Source organism: Pezoporus occidentalis, unplaced genomic scaffold (genome assembly GCF_034315485.1).
Source record: "Pezoporus occidentalis ecotype Australia unplaced genomic scaffold, CSIRO_AGI_Poc_V1 ctg73, whole genome shotgun sequence".
Classification (NCBI taxonomy): Eukaryota; Metazoa; Chordata; class Aves; order Psittaciformes; family Psittacidae; genus Pezoporus; species Pezoporus occidentalis.
The window spans coordinates 8,736-24,088 of NW_026916082.1; the positions used below are offsets into that span (position 1 = coordinate 8,736).

General features: G+C 60.2%; 1 protein-coding gene across 2 annotated transcripts; it reads left to right on the forward strand.

Annotated features, from left to right (window-relative positions):
- Positions 1-8,861: 8,861 nt before the first annotated feature.
- On the forward strand, positions 8,862-14,934 carry LDB1 (LIM domain binding 1). Of its 2 annotated transcripts, none has more exons than XM_062601958.1 (10): positions 8,862-9,051; positions 9,619-9,663; positions 9,879-9,954; positions 10,274-10,376; positions 10,590-10,762; positions 10,986-11,108; positions 11,278-11,361; positions 11,600-11,723; positions 12,022-12,170; positions 12,522-14,934. In XM_062601958.1, exons 1-10 carry the CDS (start codon positions 9,032-9,034, stop codon positions 12,750-12,752), a joined length of 1,128 nt encoding a protein of 375 aa, XP_062457942.1. In that variant the 5' UTR covers positions 8,862-9,031; the 3' UTR covers positions 12,753-14,934. The 2 variants fall into 2 exon arrangements, with proteins under 2 accessions (XP_062457942.1, XP_062457941.1); XM_062601957.1 differs by having other exon boundaries at positions 8,922-9,051; positions 12,022-12,164.
- The last annotated feature ends 419 nt before the right edge of the window (positions 14,935-15,353 follow it).

Genomic DNA, 15,353 nt, shown 5'->3' on the forward strand with positions numbered 1-15,353 from the left:
GGTCCCGCCCGCGCCGCCCTCGCGCCTGCGAAGTTGTGCGCGGCCGCACCGCGCCGCCGCTCCCCGCACGGCCCCGGTGCGGCCCCGGAGCCCCCTGCCCGCCCGCACCGCTGCCTGCCCCGGGGCCCGCCCCTTCGCCCCCGCTCCGGCTCCATCCCTGTCCACAGCTCCTCGCTGCCTGCCCCGCTCCTCTCCCCATCCCTACACAGCTCCCCCGTCCCTCTCCTCTCCCCCAGCTCCCCTGTGCATCCCTGACCTTTCCCAGCTCATCCCCTCCCCACCAGCTCCCCTGCTTGTTCCTCCCCTCCCCGCCTGTCTCCTCGCTCCATCCCCCAGCTCTCGGCTTTCAGAGAGGCATCCCCGGCCCCGCGGGGTGCTGCCGGCAGCCCCCATGCCCTGCCGTGTCCTGCTCCATCCCAGCCCGCAGCTCTCTTTGTTCTTCCCCTGGCTCCATCCCCTGCCCGAGCCCCCTGACAGCTGCCCCGCACCCTCCCGGTCCCCCCGTGGGTGCTGTCAGTGCCGGTGCCCAGTTCCAGGGACTGCCCGCTGGCCTCCCCTCACTGCCCGCTGCAACTTCATCCTTGCTTGCATCTTGGAGGGTCCTGCCAGCTTCTCGCGGATGCCTCGAAGGGAATCAGAGGTCCTGGGGGTGCAAACTGAGGGTGGCCCCACAACTTCTCGCAGGAGCTGCCCACTGGGGGTGTCCGGGCCTGAGGGCTATGGGCAGAGGAACTCATCTTCCCTGGTAGACAAAGCACTGTCTGGACTCAGGGCAGCTGGAGCAGGGCCTGGGCTGGGGGTGGGTGCAGTATCCTCAGGGCTGGGAAGACTCAGTGCTGCAGCTCCAGTTTGAGAATCAGCGTGCTGGGAGTGCAGAGGGGTGTCTTATGCGGGGAGTGTTCCCCTGAACCCCCCCAGCACAGCATGCTGTGGCAGGCTGTCCTGATCTCTGGTGGCTGGCCTGGCTCTGACCTCCATGGGTTGCATCCTGCCCGCCTGCCTGGGATGGGCGATAAGGGCACTACGGCAGTGCCACCTGGGCTTCCTCAGCTCAGGCAGCTCTGGTCCCCTCGCTGCAGCCCGGGCTGGCAGGGGCCAGGCGCCGCGACAGGAGCCTGCAGAGCAGCTCCTGCCAAGACTGGTGCTGCAGCAGGAGCCCGAACAAGAGGTGGTAGCCAGTCCCTGGGCGAGGTGTGAGCAGTAGGTTCAGGAGCCATGGGGCCCAGAGCGGTGCTCCCCCCCCATATCACAACCCCCCTGCTGCTTTCTTTTTACCAGGAGGGGCTAAGCCAGCGTGTGGGTGCCCAGCAGGGTGGGAGCAAACACCTCTCCCTGAGGTCTTCCCAGTCTCTTCCCCATGCTATTGATAGCGCCTTGTCTTAGCACCTTAGCAGTGACTCCTCTAGAGTCCGCCAGGCATCGGCTCTTGTGGCTTCTGTTTTAAGTATGGGTAAATCTTGGTGTCCTTATTCCTTCTTTAAAGCATCAGGTTTTGGAGTGTTCTCGTTGTGAGAGAATTGTGGTTTTCACTGAAGGAGAACCAAACGTGGTCTTTGCTCTCCTGATTTTGTAGAAATCCCCGGTCTGTGATCCGAGCATGCTTTAATGACTGGGGAGGGAAGCGCCGAGCAGAGCCACAGGCAGGTTGTGCTGCTTGAGTAAGAGGAAAGTTGTGATCCAAGGGGGGACAGGCTGGCATTGGAGGGTTTGGTGGTGCAGGTTTTTACCTGGTGTCTGGTGGGGACTTTTCCCCTTGCCTGCAGCAGGTCACACCCCATGTAAAATAGGAACAGGCCAGTGAAAAGCCACAGAAGTTTGCTAGGAGCAAAGGTGCCCCAGGCTGGGGACTTGGAGCCTCTTTCCACTTCTCTTTGAAGAACAATGACATCCCCTTGTGTTGTGGGAGCAGAGGGAGCTGGAGTGGGAACGGGATGTGGGCAGGCTGTCCCCTGCCTGGCAGGGTGGCAGCAGCGCTTGTCCCAGAGTGATCTCTCCCAGCACGGCAGCGTGCCATGTACCTGCAGCTCTGCACCGGCGTGAGCTTGAGGTCAGCCTAACAAACACAGGTCCTGTGTGGTGGCAGAACACTGCAGCTCTTCTGGCCCTTTCCCTTAGAAACCTCTCGTGCTCCGAGCAACCTGGGGATGGTGTGCTCCTGCCCTTGTTTGCGTCATGTGTGTTCATGGGTTGCCGTGGTTGCCGCGCTGAGGTTTGCTGACCCACTGGTTGCTGTTTCGGGCCGACTGGTGTTACAACAGGGGATGCCCAGCAGAGAGGGTTTCCCTGAGGCTGTGCTGCCATGGTGGAGATGCTTTGTACAGCACTGCTGGGGCTGGGAGCTCAAGTTGGGCTGTGCGTGGCTTGGGAGCACCAGACAGGTGTGATTGTCCCTTCGCTCCCTGGGCTTTTGGCTCCATCCCGCACTGGTCATCCCAAGCCCCAGAGTCAGCGGCAGCATGTGCTGCCAGCACAGTGGCACGGTGGGTCCAGCAACCACAAGTGTTTGCTCTGTCCCCAGTGCTGCCAGAGCCTGCCCGTCCCTTGCTCAGCTGCTCCCATATCGCCTCTTGACTCAAGTCCTATAGAGAGAGAAGTTCAGGCTGAGCAGGGGGGCAGAGGCTTGCCCCAGCAGCCTGAAGAAGCAATGGACGCACTTTGCAAGCTGCAGCGAGCAGGTTCCCACCGTGCTCACACTGTTTCTCCCATCCATGCGTGGTCTGGACCTTGGGGCAAGCGCTGCACCCCAGCGTCGAGGTTTGCCCCCGGGCACACGCCGCCCTGGTGCGGGCAGCTGAGAGGCGCCAGCTCCCACCGCATCCCTTCTTCGCAGCAGGAGTTATCCAGCATTTTTCCCCCTCGGAGCGGGCAGCTGGCTGCCTGCCAGGGCTGCGGGGCTCCACCTAGGACGCAACATGGAGCGAGACGGCTGTCAGCGGCCCCGCCGCCGTCTCCAGAGACTACGCGTCCCAGCGTGCAGCACTCGGCGCCGTCGGCAGTGGCGAGGAACGAGGTGGAGCATTGCATCCCGGGATCGTCAATCTCCATGCACCACGTGGGGGCTGACAGCCTCCGGCGTTCCGAGGCAGCGGTGCTTGGGGCCCAGGATCGAGCTGGGGATCCCCCTTTGCTGACAGAAGGACAGACCTCAGCCTCTTGCTGCCCTGCCTCAGCTCCGGCCCTCCCGGGCAGATCCTGCCCCCATGGAGGGCTGCCCCAAGCAGCAGTCCCACAGTACTGTGTGGTTTTGCTCCACCATGTGCATGGCAGGCGAGGAGCAGAGATGCTGGTTGCAGGCTCTGCAGGGCCATCGCAGTGGTTGGCCGTGGCTGTGAGATTTCCCTTCCTGCTGCAGAGCCTAAAGAAGCTTTGAAGATGAAAATCCTAGTTTGTCAGGAGGGTTGTTTTCATGGGATGCTAAAAAGGGTGTGTTTTTTCCATTCCCGTGGTTCCCACACCATGTCGTTTATTGCTGATGCTGCCCCAGTGTGTGCTGTGGGAGGGATGGAGACTGATCACTGCAGGAGCCCTGCAGGGGCCCAAGGTGCAGGGGTCTGAGTGAGAGGGAAAGTGGCCAAACTGTGAAAGGTGCATTCCTGAGGCTGAAACCGGCACTGTTTGATTATGGATCATCTTTGAGGTGGCAAGCTGAAAGAGGTAATTAGGGACAGTGGGATATTTCCCCGAGAGTCGCAGGAAATGACTGCTTCGTGGTAAGTTGATAGTAGTGGAGCTGAAACTGGGTTATCTGTGGGATTGCATCTGGGGCTTGCAGCCTTGGACGTGATTCAATTTTCAGTCTGTTTCGCAATTGGCAGGGCGTGCTCTTCTCCGGTTTTCCCTCCTGGAGAAATCCCCATCCACGTGTCTGAATCATTGGAGGGCTGAAACAGGAAAGGGGAGACTCCTGCCATCCCTGGGGTTACCACAGGGCAGTGGGGGGGTCCCCAGGGGACCCCACTGAGTACCCAGCTCCATAGGGGCCCTTCCTTGGAGACCCTGGGCTCCAGCACACCAGAGGCTGTGGGGCTGCTCTGAGCCTCGACCCAGAAATCCATATCCCAGACCACGCTCTCCTCATCTGGTGCTTTTTGGATAGTGTAGTGTTGATCACTGATGTTCACCATACTGTGCAGTTCCGTGGTGCAACCTGGAGCTGGAACACGCATCCCTCCCTGCTGCCCTGCACTCAGGGGACACCATGCACGGCCACGTGGTGCAAGCAGGGAGGCAGCTTGTGGTCAGGATAAGCTCTGTGGCTGGCTCAGATGCATGGCTTGAGAAGAGTTGAGAGGGTAATCCCTGCATGCAGCAGGGTGGGTGGTGTTGCAGGTTTTGCCTCCATGCAGGCCAGGAATAAGTGGTGTGCTGGCTCAGTTCGGTCTCTGAATGCCACTGGGTCCATGGCATCATCCCATGGTCTCTTCCAGGAGCAGTGTCTCTTATTCCCTGGAAATCCTGGTGTCCTGCAAGCTTCTGCTGGGTCAGTTCTGCGTTTTCAAAGCAAATGGGGTTGCTGCAAGTTGAGATTGTCACTGATGGTGGCTTGTGCCATGCCTCGGTATGTGCTTCCTGGGTTCCAGCTTAACAACGACATTGGGCTTTGTGACTGGCCTCTCTCCAACCCTTCCTGAAGCAGAGGAGAAAGAAGACATGAAGGCAGCTTTGTGGGGCAGACCACGGACTGCTCCATGTGCTTCTGCCTGCCCCATTGCTCTGGATGCTTCTCTGTGTTTGCCCCACAGCCCTGCCAGATTCCTGGGCAGCAGGCAGCATCCCTGGGCAAAGCCACATGAATCCAGACACTGCCCTGCACCCGGCGGCAGCCCTACCAGCAGGGCTGGGCTGGGAAGATGGATTTCTTGCAGCTATCAGGGCTTCCACACCCCGTCGAGGCAGCCCTGCAAAACAATGCTGCTATTTACACTTTAAAGCCTCGTTAGGCAGCCAGGAAGCAGGCACGGTGCATGCCGGGAAGCATCCACAGCCTCTCTTCTTCGCCTCCTTTGGGCTGCTGGGAGGAGCAGGATGCTCCCAGCTAGCCACAACCCTGCGGCCTCTTTCAAGCCTCTCTTCTTCATTTATCTTTATCATATTTAGTTTTTTTTTAGCCTCTGTAGCCCCTGCCTCGTTGCTGAGTGTTGCTGCTAGCACAGGGTGCTGGCTGCCGGACCAGGGATCAGTCCTGTCTGGAATGGGGAGCACAGATTCCTGCTGGCAGCCACAGGTATAGGGGTGGGATGCGAGCACTCATTCCTATGCTTTTGTCCTCAGCAGCTCCTTGCTGGTGAGGCAGAGCGAGTGGAGTGCGGTCCTGCCTGCATTCCCCTCTGTTCTCCTTGCCAGGCACGGGAAGGCTCTGTGTGTCCCGTGCCTGGGCAGGCAGCTCCGCTCGCAGTGCCTGGTCTCTTCTGCCTGTGGTGGCTCTGCAGGGTGCCCACAGTGCTCTTGACTCCTAACCAGCTCTGGAGGCTTGGTTAGGGTTTTAACTGTTCCTGCTCCACTGAACCCACCGGGAGAGCTTCCTGCAGGGAAGCAGAGGGGAAGGCAGGTAGAGGGCAGGGCAGTGCCGGGCTGTACATGAGTCATGGGCAGAGCGCTGCTTTCCCTTCCCATGCACCCACCTACACAGAGCTGCTTCCTTGCTCCGGTTCTCCTGGCAGCCCTGTGCAGTGCTGATCAGCTCCATCCTGCCCCCAACCGGGGACCTGGCCTCAGAGGATGCTTAGCTGGGGCATCCCTCTGTGGGGTTCCCTTCTCCCGTCTCCCTGCTGAGGAGGAGCCATGGGGCCAGGCACAGGCACTGTGCTGTCTGCCCGGGCCTGTCTGGGCTGGTAGCTCACCAGCTGCAGCGTCAGCCTCATTTTTTGCCTTGCCGACCATGCACGTGTTTTTGTGGAGCTGGGTGAGCGCCTGGGGTTGGGCGAGGGAAGCCGATCCCATCAGCTTGGGGTCTACAGGGGCATCGCGCACCCAGATGCCAAGCAGCATCACTGCTTGCACTGAGCCTGCCTGGATCCTGCCTGGATCTTCTGTGCTTTAAGTAGGAGGCATTAGGGGCATGGGGGACATCAGCTGGGCCAAGCACTGGGCTTGGCTGGGAAAGGGCCGCATCTTTGGGTCTGGATCATGGCACCTGATGGGATGGGGTTTGCAGGGAGCTAGGGAGCCTGAAGGGGAGAGGAGGTGATGGAGGGATCTCACAGACCAGGCAGCGTGACCCTTGTGTGGGTGAAAGTTGGTGTTGATGCTGCTATATATTAACTGTGTTATTTCGTGTAGTGTGTGTGGTGTGTGTACAGTGAGCGTAGGATCGGGGCAGCCTGTATCAATCCTAAGGCTATTGTTAGCCTTACTTGAAACCACTGAATCCTGTACCATATTTTGTGCTGTGTTAAAAATAATACTTGGTCAGGATGCCGCTGTTGCTGAGGTCACATAACAGGCTCCTCTCCACTCCTCTAGATCCTGAGATAGGTCACTCAGCGAAGCCCCAGAAGCAGGTTGTGTCCATATTAACCTGCTTGGGAAGGTCCAGGATGGAAATGGATGCTTGGGCTGGAGCAGCGGGCTGGCTCACCTACTGTCCCACCTCCAGGAGCATGGGGTTAGGGAACAGCATGAGAAGCAGAACAGATGGAGAGTGATGTGTGCCCTGTGTCTCACCAACTCATGAGACCTTCCTGCACCCGAAGAAGCAAGAGGGACTGAGGACAGCAGGAAACCGTGAGGGCTATTTCCTTCCATCTCTCACTGGTGAATAAAAACAAAGCATTGAAGAGCGAGCCCTGCTGGGTCTGAGTTTTTTCTGCCCCCTCAGAAGACATGGTGACCAGAAAATGGGCAGTGCAGCTCCTTCTCCAGCCACTGCTCTCTCTGCCTACGGAATCGGTTCATTTCCAACAGAAGACACGTGCTCTTGGGAAGTTTGCTATGAATCAAGCATGCTTTGACATCGTGTTGTTCAACAGCAGCACAGAGGAGATGGCAGTGCTGTGCTTCTAGTGCAGTCCCAGTTGAGCTGTCATTTCCATTGGGCACAAGTTGACAGGGGTAAAGCAGAAAGCACAAATTCCCTTACACCAGCGCCGAGCTCCCTGTTAAAGAAATGTTTATCTGTGAGAACATTGGGTAAGAGCAAGGGGCTGGCGTTGTTAACAGCTAAATGAGAAATGGTGCCGTGCCCCACTTTTCCTCGCTGCGGGCGGGCAGGAGCGAGGAGCAGGAGCAGTGAGCCCCCAGGGACTGGTGTGTCCTGGTGGGGAGAGGCTGGGTTTGGCTGCTGCAGGGAAACACAGTGAGAAGGCACCAGGGTCCCAGGAAGACAAGGATCAAGGAGTGAAATTAATATTTCCTCTGTTGCAAGTTGGATTTAATGCTGAGGAGGTGACTCCCTCTATTTTTGACTGGCTCTTACTTGTCTGTGATTGCTGTGGCTGCAGGCTTGGGATCACAAGTGGCTCAGCAGTGTTGATGGTGATGCCCTGGTCATTTGGGCTCCTGTGTTAGTTAACAGACTGCACCAAGCTGGACATCTGAGGTCCCAGAGCTACTGGCACTGCTTTCCTTAACCCTGATAGTCTTTGCTCCTCTTCTTCATCCATTGCGACCAGGTGGTTGCTCCAGCCTTGTCCTTGTGCTCTTCCCTGCAGCTTGGCTGTGTGGTGATGTGCAGTTGGGCAGCGGTGCCTCCTGGATGCTTCTCTCCACCACTGGGCTCGCTTTCTGCAGCGCTGGCAGCCTGTGGGTGTTGAGAATTGCCTAGCCCAGGGCTCCGGGCACAAGGGCAGCTGATGGGGATCCCTCCTTGTCCCTATCCAGCAGCCTGGCACAGCCGACTTTGTGCCCTGCGCCTGCAGCGCAGCATGGGCAGACGTGCCTGTGCGCGGCAGTGCCGGCTGAGCCGGTGGAGCTGGAGCTGCCTGGCCTGCTGCCCACCGCTGCACCCCATCCAGGTCAGCCCGTCTGCCCGGCTGTGCCGGGGGGGAGCTGCGTGCCTCGGCAGCGCCCGCCGCAGCGTGCCGGGTCCTGCCAGCCGCGGGGTGTGCCGGGGCTACCGTAGGGAGGGGTGATGCAGCCGCCGCTCCCCGAAACCTGCCCCGGCAGCAGGAGGGGGCTGCTGAGCATGGGAGCCCCTCGGGAGTCTGGATGGGGCCAGCCATGCAGGGGTATCCCATAGGAATCCTTGTCTCCCACTGGCAGGCCAGGGGGGGTCCCCAGGTTTCTGTCAGAGATGGGTGCTGGCTTGCACAAGTTGTGTGCCCCATCGCACCCCATGGTCCTCCGTGGGTTCCTTGTTCTTTGCCCCAGTGCTGGGGGGCACAACGAGTGTTTGGGGTGATTTGCTCAGAGCTGATGTGTGGTGGGATCTCTAAGTCCTCCCGGAGCCCGGCAGCCGCTGCCTGCCTGAGCGAGCGGCAGATGGTGGCTGCCTGGGGACCAGCCATCCGTCCCTCCGGGCGATTATTCACCCGTCACCATGACGATAGAAAGGTCAGCAAAAAGATCCCGTGTGATTCCAGGGTCGGGTCGGTGGGATTAGGAGCAGCATGGGAGGGGGGGCTGGGGGAGGATAGAAGGATAGGGCCCAGCCAGTGTCTTCATTCCCCCTACCTTGTCAGGGGCTGTCTTGCTCAGGCACCATCCCCAAAGCCAGGCCAGCTAAGAACTGGCAAGGTGGGCACCAGTGGAAGATCCCTGGGATGGTGCTGGACCCCTCTGGCTGCTGATCCCGAGAGCTCAGTCCTGATCCTGTGGGTCCAATCCTGCATGGGCAAGACCTGGACCTGTGTGTAGGGTGAGGGGGCTGGGCTGGCATCAGGGGGGAGCAGAGGCGGGGTGGGGCTGTACTGATGGAGGCTTGGCTGGTCCTGCATCCTTCCTCCTCCTCACAGCAGGGTGTCTCCTCACAGGGTGCCCCCAGTTGACCCGTGTCCTCTCTTTCTCCCCAGGCTGTTCCTCTAAGTCGTTCAAGCTGTACTCGCCAAAGGAGCCCCCGAACGGCAACGCCTTCCCCCCTTTCCACCCGGGCACCATGCTGGATCGAGATGTGGGGTGAGCCGGGGCCTGGGGAGGGGTGTGCGGTCTGCACCCTAGGGTGTCTCTGTCAGCATACAGAGAGTGCAGCACACAAACTGAGGTAGCACAAGGGGAGAGGGGATTGGAGCAGGCGCAGGTGGGAATGGGGGGAGAAATGGTGGTATTTGGGGTGAAGAGAGCCCCCAGGTCCCTGAGCTCTGTGGGACCAAGCCCCTCGTCAGGCCAAGCCCCTGACATGATGCAGGACAGGAGCATTCTCAGCTCCTGCCAAAACAGCCCCTTCTCCAATCTCCGTCCTGCCTGGCACCATCCCCAGCTGCAGAGGAGCTGGGCATGTCCCTCGAGAGCCACAGGTCTCATACCAGGAGCGGAGGAACACCAGCCAGAGCCCAGTTTCAGGGGTGCAGGTCACCCCATGGGGCTGTCTGATGTCAGCAGCCAGGCTACAGCCTGTACCATGTGTGGGGTCTTGCCTCCAGTGAGCCCAGTGCCTGCTGCTATAGGCAGGGAAGGGGGAGCTGTGGTGGGCAAGGAGGGAGTTCCCCCCCAGCACTGACCTGCCTGCATCTCTTTCCTCCCCAGTCCTACTCCTATGTACCCACCGACGTACCTGGAGCCTGGAATCGGGTAAGCACAGAGGGCTGGCAGGGACCCCGCTAGCAGGGGAGCTTGTGCCCATGGTGGGGGTGCCTTAGAGGGCCAGCACTCTGCTGGATGGGGTTTGGGAGGGGATGCTCTGACTGCCCAGCCCTGGAGGGGCTGTGTGTCCCTCCACCATGTGCTCAGGACCCTTCCCCACTCTGTGGCTGCCTCCCCCCCTGACTGCTCTGCTCTCCGGGCAGGAGGCACACGCCATACGGGAACCAGACTGACTACAGGATATTTGAGCTCAACAAGCGACTGCAGAACTGGACAGAGGTGAGGAGCTGGTCAATGAGGGGTGGCCAGGGTGGGAGGATGCTCCTGGCTGTGTGTTTTGGGGATGGGGTCCTGTCTGCTGCCTGCCCTCACAAGCTTCCTTGGCTCTAGCAGAAATCCCCTGTCCTGCTGTGCACGTCCCCAAGTGCCTTGTCCCTCACTTGGCTGTGGGACAGGCCTCATCATGCCCATATCCATCAGCCAGGAATGCAGCCTTCCAGGGGCTGAGCATGTGGCTGCTGTGCTAGGCATCCAGAAGGTCTCTGTTGGTCTGTCTGCTTCTCCTCCCCATAACCTAGCATCTATCTGCCATCCCCAGGAATGTGACAATCTGTGGTGGGATGCCTTTACCACGGAGTTCTTTGAGGATGATGCCATGTTAACAATCACTTTCTGCTTGGAGGATGGACCAAAGAGATACAGTGAGTACCAGACTGAGTCCTCCTTCCCCAGGGCATTATTGCCCCTCTGGCAGGAGACACAGTAGTTGTGCTGCACAGGGGGATGTGGGCAGGGTGTTAGAGCTCAGCTGCCTTCAGCCAACAGGTACGGGGGATGCTTTACACCCACAGCTCCAAGGCACATCTGCGTGATCCAGATTTACTGACCATAGTTTCCTCCTTCTCCCACTCCAGCAATTGGCCGGACTCTGATTCCCCGTTACTTCCGCAGCATCTTTGAAGGGGGGGCCACAGAGCTCTACTACGTGCTCAAGCACCCCAAGGAGTCCTTCCACAACAACTTCGTCTCGCTGGACTGTGACCAGTGCACCATGGTCACGCAGCACGGCAAGCCCATGTTCACCCAGGTACTGGCTGAGCCCATGGATTCTCCTGCCCCTCGTGGCTTGGTCCAGTGTGCCCTCGTGGTGGCCACAGTCCTGTGTGTGCTCCTGGTTTTGGCTTGCATCAGGTCTCGTGGCAGGTGGGGACAAGCCACCGGGAGGGTGTCCCCAGTGTGCAGTGGGTTCCCAGGGGATGTGGGTTGGGGGAAGTGGGAGCAGCCTGTGCCTGACCCTGCGCCCTGCCCAGGTGTGTGTGGAGGGGCGGCTCTACCTAGAGTTCATGTTCGACGACATGATGAGGATAAAGACATGGCATTTCAGCATCCGCCAGCATCGAGAGCTCATCCCTCGCAGCATCCTTGCCATGCATGTGAGTACCACTCCGGAGCTCCCCTGGGGCATGAGTGATATGGGGCTGCTGTCCTCTTCATGCAGCGCAGGCTGAGGGACCTCAGCCCTGACCCCCATCACAGGCAGGGGCATAGAAGGGCCATCCCCAGTCCGGATGCAGCTGAGTCGTCTGTATCTCTCACTCCTAGGCACAGGACCCCCAGATGCTGGACCAGTTATCCAAGAACATCACGCGCTGTGGGCTCTCAAACTCCACACTCAACTACCTCCGAGTAAGTGTGCATGAAAAGGGAGGGATGCAGGCCTCCTCCTGGTCTGGGGTGGACCTAGGGAGGCCACCTCTTGTGCTCCAAGGTGCCCGATGCCTGGCTGCCCTGGGGTGTGGGGGGGCAAGGGGGCAGGCTCTCCAGGAGGGATCATGAAGATGGGCTGCAGAGAGCTGTGAGTCAGTGGGTCTGCTGGGGCCTGGAGCATCGTGATCTAACCCCCTTGTCTGTCTGATCCCTGCAGCTCTGTGTAATCCTAGAACCAATGCAGGAGCTCATGTCACGGCACAAGACCTACAGCCTCAGTCCCCGGGACTGCCTCAAGACTTGCCTCTTCCAGAAGTGGCAGCGGATGGTCGCTCCGCCTGGTGAGTCTCGTGCTGCCTGCCCTGCTGCCCGCAGGTCTCCAGGGCTGTCTGATCAGGCCCTGTCCTGGGCACAGGCTTTTCCCAGCCCCAGAGCCCGTCCCTGGCCTCGTCTTGTGAGGCTGGGGGCAGTGGGTCAGGCGGCCTGCTGCCCCTCCTGTCCCCACGCTGGGGGGACGGTGAAGCTACAGTGGGGAGGAGGGTGGTGATGCTGCCCTGGGAGGCATGTCATTGCGGACAAGGGGCTGGAGGGCACTGACTCCTTCCCATCGGGACTGACCATGTCTCCCTCTTCCACCAGCGGAGCCAGCACGGCAGCAGCCAAGCAAGCGCCGGAAAAGGAAGATGTCGGGGGGCAGCACCATGAGCTCCGGTGGGGGAAACACCAACAACAGCAACAGCAAGAAGAAGAGCCCAGCCAGCACCTTTGCCCTGTCCAGTCAGGTACCTGTAAGCATCCCGTTTCCATTCTCTCTTCCTCCCCCGGGGTGGAGGGGAGGGCTCCCTGCCCCAGTCCATGGGGATGTCTAGGGCCAGACCCCTGGGAACTGCCTGAACAAGCACCCCCCAGCTCCCTCTGGGTGGTGGGCAGAAGTAGGTGTTCCAGCTGCCTTCCCTGAGCTGCTTCGCTCCCCTGCAGCGGGGTGAGGATGTGCTGCCCAGTGCCCAAGCCTCGGGTCCTACGATGGAGATGAGGAGGTGGCCTCATGGCTGGGGAAAGGGACTGCGCTGTTTGGGGGGGGTCTGGCGGCCCGGGCTCCCCCCACCTCGATTATGTTTCGGGACCGTCTCCCCTTTCAGGATGTGATGGTGGTAGGCGAGCCCACGCTGATGGGGGGGGAGTTTGGGGACGAGGACGAGAGGCTCATCACCCGGCTGGAGAACACACAGTTTGACGCCGCTAACGGCATCGACGACGAGGACAGCTTCAACAACTCGCCGGCACTGGGGGCCAACAGCCCCTGGAACAGCAAACCGCCCTCCAGCCAGGAGAGCAAGTCAGAGAACCCCACGTCGCAGGCGTCGCAGTAACGGCCCCCCCGCCGCCCCGTGGACTCAGTCCCAACCGATCTACCTGTACATTTGCAACGGAGAGTAACTGGGAAGCGGCGAGGTACTGGGGGCAGATCGGCGGGTGCACGGCCAGGCGAGCAGCCCTCAGCCCTCTGCCCCCGCCGCCTCCCCGCTCCCCCCACGCCTGCCTCCCCGCCGGACCCCAGTGCAGGGCTGGGTTTCCGGGGCTGTAGCTGCGTTATTCCCTCTTCTCCCTCTTCCTCCCTGCTTCTTCCCTGGAGAGCTTCTCATGCCTGACCCCCGATGTGCCCAGCCCCTGCCCGCTGGAATTAGGAGGGAGGTGTCAGCAGCAGCTGGCATGACCGGGAAGCCGGCAGTGTGCTGAGGCAGTGTATTGGGGTCTGGCACAGCCCAGACACCCTTCTCTTCCTCTTTCCCCCCTGGGTCCTACGGCTGGGTTTTGATGGGCAGCCGCCTGCAGCGGGGTTGCGCATCCCTAGCCCAACGTGGGGCTGATGGAGGGTGTCCAGTGACGGAAAGCCTTCCCTGTGCCGCCAGCTCTGCCACGGAGCCTCCTCCGTCTGGGGTCGGATCCTGCTGCACTGGGGTGGTGTTGAGGATAAGGGCCTGTCGCAATCCCTGCTTTCCTGCACCCTCCCCTTCCCCTCGCTCCCAGGGCCAAGAGCGCAACAGGGTCAGGGGAGACTCTGTATACAAGAAGTGTGTGGTGGGGGGGCTTGATGGAGCTGGATGGGGTCACAGAGGACCCACACCTCTGCTGTCACTCCCTGCCCCTGTGTCCCCTCTGCCCTGTGTGAGTCCGCCCGGGGCCCCTTTGCAGCCCCTGGTACCTCCTTCTTTTGTCTTTTTTTAAGAAAAAGAAAAAATAATATTATTAAAATTGTAAGTTTAAAAAAAGGAAAAAAAAATGGGAAAAGCCCCCCCTCTCCCAGCCCTTTCTCCGGTTCCCCCCTCCCTGCCATGAGCCCTTCCACCCTGTCCTGACTTTTGTACAGGCTTCTTCTCTTGGGAGTCTCGTTTTATATCCAGTTCGGAGAGCTTCAAACCAAGGAGAGACTTTGCAGACTTCCTTTCTAAATCCCTCCAGGGGCCGGGGGGGGGGCAGCCCCCCCCGCTCCCCCTCCTCAATGTAAATCTTGTGTGCTGTTGTCCCCGCTCCCCCCCCTCGGGTTCGTGTACCTCGTGCTTGTACATTTCCGCGCTGTAGACAGTGTGTACGATACTGTTCTTTCAATGTGTTATCACTAGAGCAGGTGCCTCCATCGATGTTAGGGGAAACGATGAGAAAAATAATAATAATTTTGGGGTTTTTTTTTTGGTTTAAAAAAAAAAGGAAAAAAAAAAGGAAAAAAAAAAAAATCCCTTCCAAGGCTTCTTCCAAGGAGAAGACGGGAGGTGCCGGGGGAGTGCGGCTGTGCTCACCAGCTCACCCCAGCAGCCTCGGAGGGGGTGGCCGGGGATCGGGTCCCCCCGAGGTGGGGTTGCAGCGAGCGCTGGGGTGGGGGGTGCGTGTGCGCGTGCAAGGGTGCGTGTGCGAGAGGTTTGTGTGTGTCTGTGTGTGTGTAAGGGACCCGGGGCCGGGGGAGCAGCCCTGCGGGGTGGGGGGGTCGGGGGTGCACCCCGCTGTCTCCACCAGACCCCCCCCCCCAGTTCTCACAGCTCGTGTCCCGCTGCCCCGTGGGGCCGTGGTTGCACCCTGTGTCTTGCCCACTCGTGGCTGGGACTGCAGGGGGTGGCCGAGCCGGGAGGGGGGGATGTGCTGTGTCCCCGCTCCTGCTGCTGTCCCTGGGCTCGGGCATGAGATGGGAGCCCCTTGGCTCAGCCCTGGGCTGCTCTCGAGCCCCATATGCCCGGAGAGTGCCTGCATCAGCTCCCGGGCCCCTCCAGGGGCAGCCTGGAGGTGGAGGGCTCAGCCCCACATCCCCTTTGCAGGGGGGGTGGCTCCAGGGTGGGAGCCCGGCGTGGTGGGGAGAGGGGCTCTGGTTTGCAGTTAAGGTACGATTCTTGCTGCCAGACTCTGTGGAGGGTGCAGGACCCTCGCTGCCCCCCCCCCTCCCCGGGCACACTGAAATGCCTTTTTGTTTCTTTTTTGTTTTGTTTTGGGTTTTTTCCTCCTCCCCTCCATAGTTTGTGCCATTTATGAGTCATGTATGGTACCAATAAAATGACTTTTCGGTTTGAGGCTGTCCTGAGCGCTTATTCCTGAGCATGGGACCCGGCTGATGCAAGCAAGGGAACCCCCCCCGTGTCCCCTGTGCCCTGGCAGGGCGGCTTCTGTGCTCCCAGGATGATGCTGGCTCTCCTTGGGCTCCTGGTTCCCAGCCAGGCTCCGGCCGGCTCCCTGCCATGCCGTGGGGGAAAGCAGAAATCCCAGCAAGGACAGAGCATGGGGCTGCTGGGAAACGGCCCTGTCCCTGAGCCAGAGCAAACAAGCAGCTCCGGGCCTGCCAGGATGCCAAGGTGATGGGCATGTGTCCTGGGGACCTGCTGTGGGAATGGAAGCAGCAGCGGGGCAGCAGTGGAGCAGCATGGAGGTGTCCTGGGGGGGAGGGTGGTGGTGGCACAAAGGAGGGGCAGGTGAACCCCCCCCCAGAGAAG